This window comes from Fulmarus glacialis, unplaced genomic scaffold (assembly GCF_000690835.1).
Source record: "Fulmarus glacialis isolate BGI_N327 unplaced genomic scaffold, ASM69083v1 scaffold18540, whole genome shotgun sequence".
In the NCBI taxonomy this organism is placed as follows: Eukaryota; Metazoa; Chordata; class Aves; order Procellariiformes; family Procellariidae; genus Fulmarus; species Fulmarus glacialis.
In genome coordinates this window covers 22,700-35,620 of record NW_009186067.1, presented here as the reverse complement: position 1 = coordinate 35,620, position 12,921 = coordinate 22,700, and the positions used below count along the sequence as shown (strand labels likewise).

At 38.6% G+C, this 12,921-nt stretch overlaps 1 protein-coding gene across 1 annotated transcript in view; it reads right to left on the bottom strand.

Moving 5' to 3' along the window:
* Nucleotides 1-678: 678 nt before the first annotated feature.
* The window catches only part of LOC104083306 (polypeptide N-acetylgalactosaminyltransferase 11-like), a gene marked incomplete at its 3' end in the record, with an annotated part of 18,519 nt that continues 6,276 nt past the window's right edge, over nt 679-12,921 (bottom strand). Inside the window, exons 3-8 of the mRNA XM_009586745.1 lie at nt 12,769-12,921; nt 8,249-8,386; nt 7,238-7,247; nt 5,701-5,928; nt 2,690-2,807; nt 679-831 (exon numbers count right to left, since the gene is read on the bottom strand). The exon at nt 12,769-12,921 is cut by the window's right edge and continues 26 nt beyond it. Of these exons, the coding sequence (XP_009585040.1) occupies nt 679-831; nt 2,690-2,807; nt 5,701-5,928; nt 7,238-7,247; nt 8,249-8,386; nt 12,769-12,921 (800 nt within the window). The remainder of the gene's footprint in view (nt 832-2,689; nt 2,808-5,700; nt 5,929-7,237; nt 7,248-8,248; nt 8,387-12,768) is intronic.

Here is a 12,921-nt window from a genome sequence, read left to right as displayed (position 1 = left end):
ATGGGGTTTGAAACAAAAATATCTACAGAATATAGAGTTAATAAAATATGTCTTGTATAGAAATTGTAGGGACCACAAGAGCTGGCCACACAGCAAATCCTGTGGTCTCGCAAGGCGAAGTGTCCTCATGTATCACAGAGATCAGGCTTCACAAAAACCTGATCTACATTTAAAAACCAAGATCTGAAGACAAGAAAAGAATACACTTGCCCTTGAATACAGAGGTCAATCCTGATTGATCTTCCAGGGCAAGACACACTAAGAATCAGACTGCTAATTAAAACAGAAAGCAAACAACCAACCAATAAAATCCCTGTCTCACCAACATGGAAACTACCTGAAGGCATATAGCAGTAGTATATGACTGCCATGTTATACTGATTTGGACACAAAGCAATGCAGAGCTTACAAGAACTAATTTGTCATTTTTTACTTCATTAAAAAGGCATAAAACTGAATGTCCTGCAGGCAACAGAAGCAACAGGGAGTAGACTTGAGCACTCAAAAGCCAAACGACAATCCTACAGAATTCAGGAATTCATATCAAAATTAACATTAGGAAATCAGACTACAGAAGGAAGACCCCATTACACATGCTAACAGACCCCCCTGTGATACAGTCCTTTGACAAACAAGCCAGTTAATAACATTATTTCATGACCTAGAATTGACTCTTACCTTATATTCATCCATCCACACATGTGCCAGCCTCAGTGAGTTATGGGCCATAGTGTCCTGTCCCCCTGGTGAGCCATAGGGACGCCTTTTACGGAAAATGTGTCCCACCCTGGAGCAGGGGATGATCAGAAGTCTACCACCACACATCCAGATCTGTCCATACAAAACCAGAACACATCTCATTGTACGTATACAGACAAGGCTCACTACCTCCTCCCCTTCTTCAAGGGATACTTATGTAGGTCTACACATGATGACGCGATTAGGTGTCAGCAATGTTGTCCTACATGTCATGCTTTCTGACAAGTGAAATTAATAAAACTTCAGGTTAGAAAAGACTATTTTTGTCATATCATCACACTTTGCGTGTAACACGTCATGGCTTTCATGAAACAAATAGTAAATTTTCTAAAATTTTATGCTCTAATGACCAATTAGAAAACACTGAAATATATGGGCTGGGATTCAACTTGCAGATTAAGATATCTAAATTTATTTGCCTACATGAGAATTACATGTCCACACGTCCACGACAGATAATGAAGATCAGTCAACATCATCAAGGGAGCCTGGAGAGCTTTTCAACTAAGTATAAGCACCTATTTTACACAGCTGTTTATTTCTGTTAAGTATATAGGAACTCAGAAATACTGTTCACATTCACATACTACATTTAGGTGCCTTAATCCAGCTCCATTGCACCCCAGATCTAGATTTCATTTACACTCTGCTTCCATTTATTTTTTTAAATTTCTTTTTAAACTTCAGCTTCCAGCAAATTATCGTCATTGGCCCTTTGTTGGACTAATGTGTTCTCCGATCTCAGAAAAATCTTCTCACATTAGAAGTTTATAATCAAGTCACTTTTAAAACTCCTCCTGGATAAGATAAAGACTAAAGTTCTTTACAACTCTCCCCCAGGGAGAGGGGGCTTCCAGACCTTATCAAGCTCTCTAAATATGCTCCAATTTTTCAAAGCCCTTTTTATTGAAACTGTGTATTACACAGTAAGAACAATAATTTCCTCATGTTCTGTGCACTTCTACTCAGATATCTAATAATCATATTTTGTACTGAAAACTTGAAAGATTTTATTTATTCAGTACATACCCCTTTAAAGTCATTCAAATTTATGAAATGCCAGTTTTATTTTTGAGCTCTAATCTTGATTTCTCTAATGACCCAATTTGACAGATTTCTCTAAAGTTTTGAGGGTTGTGTGTTTGCTTTTGGTTTTTTTGCGTTTTGTTTGTTTGTTCATTTTTATGTTAACTTCACTTTTTAATCCCCTTTTCATATTTGTCACCATAGCATCTCATTTTCAGGCAGACTCTTGTCAAACCTGTTGATGAATCCACTTTACAAAAGTGAAGAGGTAAACGTGACATTGAGCACAAAAAGTTGTTTTTCTTTCAACAGAGTGACAGGGAAGATGAGATAAAATACAGGAAGGCCAATTAAGTATCATTTTCAAATTTCCTGATTACGACTTTCTCATTATTTTCCCAACCAAGCCGACCCCTCTACAGGACTCTTAATTTAGTTATAAAATATTTACATTTCCAGGCCCTCAAAAAGGAGGCTGAAGTGTCTGAAAAGCCCTACACGTCTAAGGAAAATAATAAGCTTACTTATTATCAATGGCTGTGAGCCACACATCTTTTTAAACGACTTGTGAAATTCATTAGACATTGCTTATCAACTCATTTCAGAAATTTGCATGATTATTCTTTTCTTATACTTCTCTATAGATATTATGAAATGTTCCACCCAACAAAGAAAAAGCCTCAAACATTTAACTACAGAGCTCAAAATTCTCTTTAATCTTCCCATTAAAACTTAACTTGAAGATTATTGTAAAGGCAGTTACTGTGTGCTGAAGGTGTCCTTCCTGTGAATAAAAATGCCAATTTCTGTGTGCAAATAGCTATTCCAGTGCTAAAGAAACATAGGGAAGAGAAGCAGCCAGGCACCGAGGTTCATACTCCAATACACACAAAAGCTAGATTACCCGAAAAGATATTTCCAGATTTTCTCCTCCCCAGATGTCCATGCCACTATCATATTGTCCAAGTTCATTAAAGTACTCACGATCCATGGCAAATAGGCCTCCAGCCATAGTAGGTGACCTAAAAAGGAATATTGAAAGAAGTTCATTTTCTTTTAGAGAGGAAAAAAAAAAAACCCCAAACCCAGTAATTTTAGCTTAATCAGCTAGTCTCAAAGCTTAAATTTAGACCTACATAATACAATTTAAATCCTGTAGACACTAAAAATCATCAGATCACACTTCTAGTCTCAAAACATTTTCAAAAGCAGATCTGTAAGTAGTATTTGTGATCTTTCATTATTCCAATACCTATAAAACATATTTCTTTGTATAGTAAACTTGAGGAAAAAGGATAGGACAGGGGAAGAGGAACAAAGAGGCTGTCTCTCTCTACCAAAAAAAAAAAAAAAAAAAAAGTAAAATCCTGTGCAAGTTTGGAGTCCATCAAGTTTTCTACAGTGAAACTTGGGAGCTGCCTTTAATTAGATGTGTCTTTACTGGAAGCTATTTCCCCCTATTTATTGCACACAATAATGTGTTCCTCCCCTTTTTACAGGGACAAATTATACAGACCAGGCTTGACTGAATTGCAGAAGGAGTAGAATCCAGAGCATACGTTACTTTCCCATATTAAATTAGATCAAGAAACAAGGTCCAAATTTAAATTATACAAGCCAGGAGGCTGCTAAAAGAAATGCTACTCTATCTCATAGATAGAATTTAAATACCAGGAGCAGCGTTGTTTCATCACTGATGCAATGATCAGTTTATTGCTAAGTTATTTACAGTTTTTATACTTGCATAGATGTTCTCTTCAGGGTTTCCCAGTTTTTTGCCTTGCCTGTGTGTTACTAGAATGGTGCTCTATTTTGTAAAAATCTGTTTATGATCCCCATTGTACAGTGTCTACATTGAAATGCTACTGTATCACAAATTTATAATATGTGGATGCCCTAGAAGAGTATAAAAGAGAGTAAAAGCACTACATAAATATGATATGATAGTTGGAACATACAATGGGCAGGAACAGGCTTTTTCTCATCCTTGTTAATAAAACCTGCGATGAAACCAAGCCTAAGTATGGATTTCCTTGCTTGTTCTCACACAATTTTCTACTATAATTTCTGTCACTTTAAAACCTGGGTTGAAAGGTTGCTCTCAATTTTTCCATCCCTGACACCAAAATATTTCATTATGAAGGTCTCCAAAACAGAAAACGTAAGACTTTCCATTTGATGGAAAGCCGTTTTCAAAGGTTAAATAGCAATCTAACTTCTTTTACAAAGCAGGCAGAGGCCTCTAAGTAGGAAAAGTCACTTTCATACTCAGAAAATGTAATCTTTTTAGATTATTAGACTCCCTTTAAAGTTCTCCACCTTTTCCATGGGAGTTTTTCCTAAAAGTGAGTTGAAGGAATGCAACAACAGCATGAACACAGCAACAACTAACCTTCAGGCATGCCCCAGATTAACTGTGAGAACAGTTCTTAACAGAAGGATTTTAAGATGGTCTATGCTAGTTCCCCACTCAGATTTTCCCAGTCTGTCCTTTCCCTTCTAGCTTCAGAAACTGTCACAGTGACAACTTCCAAACAAGCCAGTTAAACTGTTAAGTAACTTAAGAAGTTTCCTGGCTTCTCAGACCAAATCTTGTGATGGGTAGATGTGGAAAGACTAACTGCAGAGTTCTCAGACCACAGCAGAGGACCTTTGTGCTGGAGCTGTTTGCATCAGCCTGAAATGCTCTTCATTTACAGTCCAAGAAAAGAGAATGAAAGAGAGATGAGGCTGCCCAATTTCTGATTCACTTTGCAAATCTTATAAAAGTACCACATTCTCTGGAAGGAGTCAGTTTGTAAAAAAGGTAAAGTTCTTCCACCTTACAAACCCGAATTGTGTACTGAGATTGATAACTGCAACTAGAAAGAGCACAATCAGCTTCTTGCCATTGCTCTATCAGCACTGGCCCTTCTTGTGAAGGGATTCACACTGGCACAGCTTCTATTCTAATTTCTGAACCATATGTGTCTGCTACTAAAAAAAAGTGTCTACTGACATCATTTTATAACAGTTATGTGTCCAGTAGGAACCAGATATTGCCAGTTCTGTACAGGCAAGAGAGCCATCAATGGTTAAAAGATTCAGGAAGGTAACTTTCAAGTCCTAGTGTTAAGCTTTACCAAGACTTTTGTTTCAGAACAACTCTCAAGCAATTCAGACTGCAAAAACAATACGGACAGGCTTCCAACTGACAGTTTTCGGCATTTGCCACATTGTGCAAAGAGACAAGTAATATTTTAAAGATAGTTTTCACGTCCATGTGTGTTCATTTAGGAAGCTTTATGACAAAATAATTGCTTGTTTGAGGAAAAATATAAGTGAAATCTAAAGCGAAAAAATGATGTTGACATAGAAAATTACCATATGCTCTCATGTTCTCTCCCATTAGCTGGGAAACCACCTTCCTATTACCACAAAAACATATTTTCCCAATCTAGCAATTCTTTAGCATTTCATCACAGAAATTATAGAGCCTGTATTAGTGGGATATGCAAGCTATTACTAGCACAAAGGCAGTTATCAAAATCATCATTAAGCCAAACGCATCGACAGAACAAACATCAATGCATAGCTCTAAAGTGAAATTACTGGACAGATTTAATACAGAATAGCATAAGCTCCTTGAGACTTTTGTTTTTAGCAAAAGCTGCTGCTGTACAAGCATTCTCTGAAAGTGTGCTTTCTTGACCTAATAAGACAGATATCTAATTCGTGATTAAATGCGAGAAATTAAACTGAAATAGGTAATAGTAACCAAAACTATTTCTAAGTAAAATAAACAAGTCAGATATTTGACAGGTCAGGCATCTGCTTCTAAAACTGCACAGCCAGATACACTCCAAAATGCTCAAGAACTGCTTCTGATCATCCATACGTTACACAGAGCTTCACACCACGTAGGAGGAACCTTACTTGATTGGAGCAGTGGCTCCCTCGGGTCCTTCTAGTTCTGACAAAGGAACAAGATCCCACTTAAAGTGCAGGCCCCAGTTAAACCCTCCACGCACAACCGGGGAAGAGCTGTAGGTAAGCGTGTCAGCACTGATTATGTCAATCACAGGGCACACCACAGTCCTGCGATCTTCTCTGATGGGAGTCAGCAGAGGTTGTAACCACATCTCGTTCACCTCACAGTGACTACTTGCCCTACAGAGGCCAAAGCACACAAAACACAAAGATCCATGGTAACATGAAACACACAAACACATACGCAATTATATTGGCAGCAGAGTATCGGGAGTATCCTCACCGCCCTGTGTAACAGAGGGGAAACACCATCTGCACTCAGAAACGCTGACAAACCAGAGACTCCACAGGGACTACTTCAGTCAAAGGCAGAAGGTAGATCCTGGCTAGTCACACTTAGCTATGAATTGCTCAAGTGGGCCATTATTTGCATTTCTTTGGCAGGGTTTTTATAGTTATCACATGTTCTACCCAGAATCAGCAGAGCTACTGTACTTTAAATGAAGTATCATCAGACCAGCATTCAGAGTCAGGTGGTGCATTTATCCTAATGCAAAGCACCTCCCATGCCTGAGTTAGACTACAGAGATAGCCGAAGATGACAGATACTGGGCTGGATGAATTATCCCCATGACAAAGCTGTTTTTATCCACTGACTGTAATCGCCTTGGGCTTGCTTCATATCATACTTCAGCATCCATCCAGTTACTGTTGCAGCTAAGATCTTTGGATTTTAAACCAAGCCATTCTGATGAATTCATCTGCATTCATCCATGACACAGGCCAGATACCAGCATTTCAATTCCTGAATATAAAGTAACATAGAGCATTTCCCCATTTCATTAGCTCTAGAGCGATTGTGGATTCATACCAGTTTAAAAGGAGAGTGAATGCCCTAAGTGGGCATAGCCAAATCCACCAGTATTAGACCAAGCAACACTTCAGTCCCATCAGTTTACACGGGGATTATCAGCCATGGTCAGAGGACAGTTTGATCCATGAGAGACCTTCAAGCTCAATTGGTCTAACAAGTCATCTGAATTTTTATGACACAACATAAAATTTATATAACACTAAAATAACATGGAAGAGATGGGAAAGAGCTTTAAAGAAAACAACTTAGAAACATACAAATATACCGAGTCACCCATTAACAACAGACAGTATTTGACTGAGGAAGAAAGAAAAACAGACTCCAGCAGTTCAGAAAAGCAATAAAATGACTGAAAATTGCACTAACTCAAATGAATCCTAATACAGCTTGGAAAGTGCAAGCACAATTTTCTCTCTGGATTATGCCATTACAATGCTAATGAGTAAACACCAATTAAGAGACCTTATTTGCCACTCAAAATTATTTGAGAAAGTAGCGCATAATTTCTCAGACGCCAAAGAATTTAACCAGGAAGCATATTATGGTAAAAGGCACACAGTGTACATAAAGCACCAAACATAGTTTATCCCAATTAACACTCACTGCAACAACAGAAAAGCTTATATGAGAAACATTACAATTAGATGGGTGAATTAGAAAACAGATTAGAGTGTACCTTATAAGGAAGCAAATTGCCATTTTAGAGCAATAGTTTTCACATGAAATGTGCAGAAAATATTCTGCGAACACAATATCTAGCACAGAGGGAGATGTTCCTGAGACAACATTCTTTCAGGGCGGGAATAGGGAAAAATTCTATACTGCCTCACTAAATTTTCTTAAATACTGGTTTTGTTTTACTATTTCACTGACACACTTTAAGTAATGAACTCATTTTATCAAAAGCAAACTTGCATAGGAAGAAAAAAAAAAAAGAAATCAATGGTTCAGAAAAGCTTAACAAATACTTAAATTTGGCTCCAAATTTGCCAAGTCACTGTTTGGGTGACTTTAAAAAAGATCTCTCCTCTCTTACACAGGAAAAATTTTCTGAAGTTAATTACAAACTATAAAAACAGTTAATTTATTACATTTACTCTATATTTACACATAAGCAAGTACCAAGTCCTCCTTGATTCTTCCTCATTAAATGAGTAACAGAAAAACACCAGGTAAGGACTAATTCAGTAAAGCTATGAGGAAATATTGGAGAAAGCTTTATATAGATCATGGTCGACAGCATGATGTAAACATTTAAATACATAGGTAATGTTGGTTAAGGTCTCCAATCATCATCATACAGGTATCACTGAAGACACTTTGTGTAGCTGTTGCGACATAAGTTAACATAACAGACGGAGATCAATGCCATTAACTCATTTCAAAGCCACGGATATTCTGAAACAATTGCTAAAATGTCTTTCACCTAAGATAGCATTATCCCAAATCTTTCTTCCCCTGGGCTAAGTTGTGTAGCTTAGAATGTGGCACTACATGCAGAGCCCCCAGAGTGGGCTAAAGCAATCAGAGGTCAAACATTCAACATCTCAAAGAGCTGCACTAGAGAAAGAGAAGTCACCCAATTAACATACGGTCAAAGTACGCAAGGAAAAGAGAAACAAGAAAGTATACCTGTGGCATGAGAGGCTCCAATCATCCTTCCTCGAATCAAGCCTTCCCGCTTCTCATTTCTTACCAATTTTGTGGTTTTTGGAAGCTGAGTTTTAACATATTCACCCAAGTCTTTTTTCAAGTCAGCTGAGAAAAGGAAAACACGAGTTCAATAACAGGATGGAAATTGTGAAAGCTTTGTTTAAAGTCCCAAAATGTTCAACTCAAAAACTCAATCAAAAAGCTACCCCAATACAGCATAGCTTCAAACCAAGAGTATCAAAAGGACAGTCAGTCATCCCACATCCTACACCTGTCCTCCAATTCCTGTGGCCTTTTTTTTATGCTTACATTTTCCTGTTAACTGCTTCACTTTTTCCTGCTGCATTGTGAAAACCCACATGGACAAAGCAGGAACATACCCTGCATTGAAGAGGGTGATGGACCATATGACTGGGCCTTCCACAGCACACATTCCCGCTGATAAGTACTTCCTTATATTTTCCCAACTAACTTTTTATGCGCTGCCACTGTCTCAGGTTTTATGCTTAGCCTTTGTTTCCTGAATACAGACTGGATTCTTATCTTTTTGTTCTGTTTGCAAAGCCTTTAGTACAACATGACTCAAGTTAACTGGAACTAGACTCTATCCTAAAAGGGATTACTGCTGCTAAAAAAAAAAAATTAAAAATAAAAGGCACTGTACAAAGAAATAGCATTTCCAAATTCTTCTCATGGTGACTGTCATTTGCAGCAGAAGTAACGAAAGCCTGTTCACGCAGACAAGTGATTTAAATTACTATGTTCCACACACTAAAACAAACACTGACACCTCTAAAAAGAAGCATGAAGACACCTTTCATTATCTGTACCTGCTTAGCTGATACAATAGCAGATACAAAGAATTACAACTCACTCACAAGTGGTTGCTTTTCTAAAATCCAAAAGGATCAAAGACACTGCTGGCAAGTGTGTGCTTTTGAAGGAGAGCAAAGTTCACTGAAGTCTGTAGGCACTACTGTAACTTAACTAACATCAATGGCGATTTTAAGAGTAACAATACTTTTTTCACCTTTTCTAACATTAAAGCAGGACCACTGAAGAGAACACGGACACATGAAGACTGAAGTAACGGAAAAACATAAATAAATAAGCTTATGGAGAAATAAAGAGGAATATAAAATGAGGAAGAAAAACAAAAAGCCAGGTGAGACTTCATAGAGAACCTTGGTATAGAGAGGCAGAGTTTCAAAAGAGGATATGCTGGAATAAATATTATTATTCTGATGAATGTCAGTTCAAACATTAAAGCTGCTGTTAACAAGATTAAATGCCAAAGGAATATATGTGGAAGCCAGAGCTGTAACCTTCAGGGAGTACAAGAACTTTCAGGCAGGAAGACTGAAAAGGAGATTCCCAGAAGCAACTCCAAATGTTAAGATCTCAGCCTTTGCACTGCAAGGCAGCATTGTGGATCAAGAATGAGAAGGTACCACAGAGCAAGACGGTGCTAGAGAATATTCTAGGACAAAGAAAAGTCTCTGGAGAGATGCAGACAGGATTCATTTGGGTCACAGGAATTCTCTCCCCTGGTTTTGAATGTGACATCGTATGCCAGAGACAATAGGGAAGATTTTTTTGGAGAAAGTCTCCTAGAAAGTTGGTTAAATAAAGTCGTCTCTAGGATGTATCCAAATGAGATACCCAAATAAGCAGAACAGAAGGATCTGCAAATCTAAAATAAACTAGTGCTTGAATCATTCTTCACCTGATGTATCATAGCAAGGGAAAGACAGTGTACAACTGCAGAAAACAAAGGGCTAGCAGAAAAGGTCAGTTATCAAACTTGGCACTTAGAGCAGACAAGGCTGCATGAAAGGACATACAATACAAGAGGAAATAGTTTTGCATGTGCAATGGCATGTGCAAACTTCTGAAAACAACAGAAAAAAAAAAAAAAAAGAGGTCATGTCCATATTGGTAGCTAAGCCAGGCCCACAATACAGGCTTGAACAGCAGAATCTAAGAGCCAGTAGTACCTAATGGCTAACATGCTCTCAGAGTATAGTTTTGACCTGGACAAACCAGCATTCTGCTGGAAACTGTGCCCAGCTATTGCCTGGGACTGAACATATCATGGACCATTCTTGATAGGCAGTTTAGTCTCAGATACCTTTTAGGGTTTTCGTTGTTGATGGGTTTTTGTGTCAGCTTCATGTCCACTGGAAGACTGATTTCTTCCGACATAACCCAAAAAATTGCTTCAGTACAGCCTGCCTGAGAAATTTTGCTCCAAGGAGAGAATTGCTCCCTTTTAGCCAGTAGACAGTCTCCAAAAGTTACTTCAGCCATTAGCTTGCTCCTTATCTATGTAACGAAGGCTCCTCCAAACAAGAGAAATTTAGGACGGGAGTCAAGGGTGTTATTATTTCAAAGTACTGAGTTGCAGACAATTTGCTCCTTTTCTGTTCTTCAATCTCTTCTTCTGCATAGAAGAACGCCTCCGGTAACAGCCTTCAACATATCCTGTAGGCTGTTCTGTAACAGGTAAAGCCGAAATCAGGGAGAAAGATGTTGTACTAGGAAAAGAAATCCTGCCTTGCAGCAAAGGGAGAGAAAAACACAACAGCGGGCTCAGCTGAGCCATTGAAATGCCTGCTTAGCTAGTAAGACTGTTGATGATTGAGTGTAAGAAGCATTCTGAGACAAAACTAGATGCAAAGACCCAAGCTTTGCACAACAGCACCGACGTGCAGCAGAGCTCTTATATTTAAAGCTGAAGAAACAGGCAGAATTTCATCTAAGATACCATTTCAGGAAGTATGTAATGCAGGGAAAATTAATTTAAAAAAAAAAATCAGAGGCATAGAGATTAAGCAATTTGCCCAAGCTCACATAAGATCCATGGCACAGACAAAGCCTTTGTTCATTTCCTCAGTCACTAAACCAGCTTTGCTTTTCTTCAGCTGCAAAATTCCATCCGTTAAAATTAAGCAGCAGTGCAAACATCAGTAGTACCATCATCGAGAGCAGTAATTCTCTGTATAAACAATATCTCCTTCCATCTTCGGCTTCAAAACATGTTCATTTGAAGTCAGAAAGGCAGAAGTAGCTACTTGAATGTTTTGAACCTAATTTGGCCTTCGAATTAGCAACAGACCAGAAAAGTGATGGTATTGCTGCCTGGACACAGGCATTAATCGACAAAATGCATTACCGTATTCAAAAGACTGAGTTTTGAAGTAAGCTTAGTTCTGAATATGAAGGTTACGAAACTTTAAAACAACAAATTGCACAAAAGACTTCGTAGCAAAGAGCGCGTATTGCTTCCAAAACACAAAAAACCGAAAACAGGCTTTTAAATATTATGCATTCTTATCAGCAAGGGATAGAGTGTTTGGTCTTTGTTCTCTCCTGTATCTTAACATTTGATCTGACCTCAGAGAAATAAACTAGCTGCATAACAAGGTAATTTCTTTCTACATTATACATATCTAATCAGTCTCTTAGAGCAAGTGAGCCCTTAACCCAGAAATCAAACGATGAGGCCAAGGGACCTAATTATACTAAAGGTATAGTACTAAGGTACTAAAAAAAATATAAACTAAGTCATTTTAAAAATGCAAAAAGTTGTGGACTTGTACAGAGGCAAGCAGGGAACTTGCACAGTTCTGCTTGCAAGTACTGCTACACTATCGCATTCCTCAACAGGCATTCCGCTTTTGAAGTGCCAAAATGTTTGAATTGCGTGTCTGTCTTTGCCTTGTTCATCATTCGAGAGAAAAACGCCGAAGCATCAATCTTTCAACAACTGTAAAGCAATTCTGCAAGTTTTACCCCTCTAGGGCCCCTCCCAGATTGAGGGAGTGGAGGCTGCTCCACCAAGAGCCAGGAACAGCTACGCCTAGGGTGGCCACAAGAGGCTGTGCGAGAGCCACGCAGAGTCCTCCCAGCAAAGACTGAGCTCCGATCCCAGCACGCCACCAGTCTGAAATGCTGAGCAAGTACAAAAGAACTGATGCACTGTTTCCATAGTGCCACATCAACTTATTTGCAAGACCGCAGCTGAGACTACGTGCATTCAGTTCCTTTCAGCTGCATTCACAGTTAGTATTGGCCCACGGAATTAGTTTACGGAAAGATCAGTGTAATCTGCTCTGAGCAGCAGAGCAGTCCGAGCAAGTTACTGTTAAAACCAGCTAAACTATAAACAACTGCTCTATCACCCCCTCTGCAAATATACACTCTTCATTACTAGCTTCAAAACCTGTTTTTGAATGTTCAAGTCTGTATGATACAAAGCTCATCAGTAAAACGGCACTAGCCGTCAAAGTGGATGTCATCTTGGGCTTTTCAGAACATCATGCATCTGTACTGGCTGGCACTTTTTGGAGATGGACTGCAGTACAAATTGGTTTTGCATCATGGCTTCCACGTTTTTATTTTGACCAGTCAATAAAGCACAGGAAAAGACAGGAAGGTGAAGAAGCATGAGCACCGACTAAAATATTACTGAAAGGTTCTTTCACCCAATTCACTGTTGTCATCCACCAAAATAATTTCATGAAGAAGGTGTGCAGGAGTGCGATCCAGGACGCTATGTACTGTGCGAAGCAGGGCAGAAAGTGCTTCATTGTAGAAACAGATAACAACACTGGCAGACGGCAGATCAGAAGGGTAGG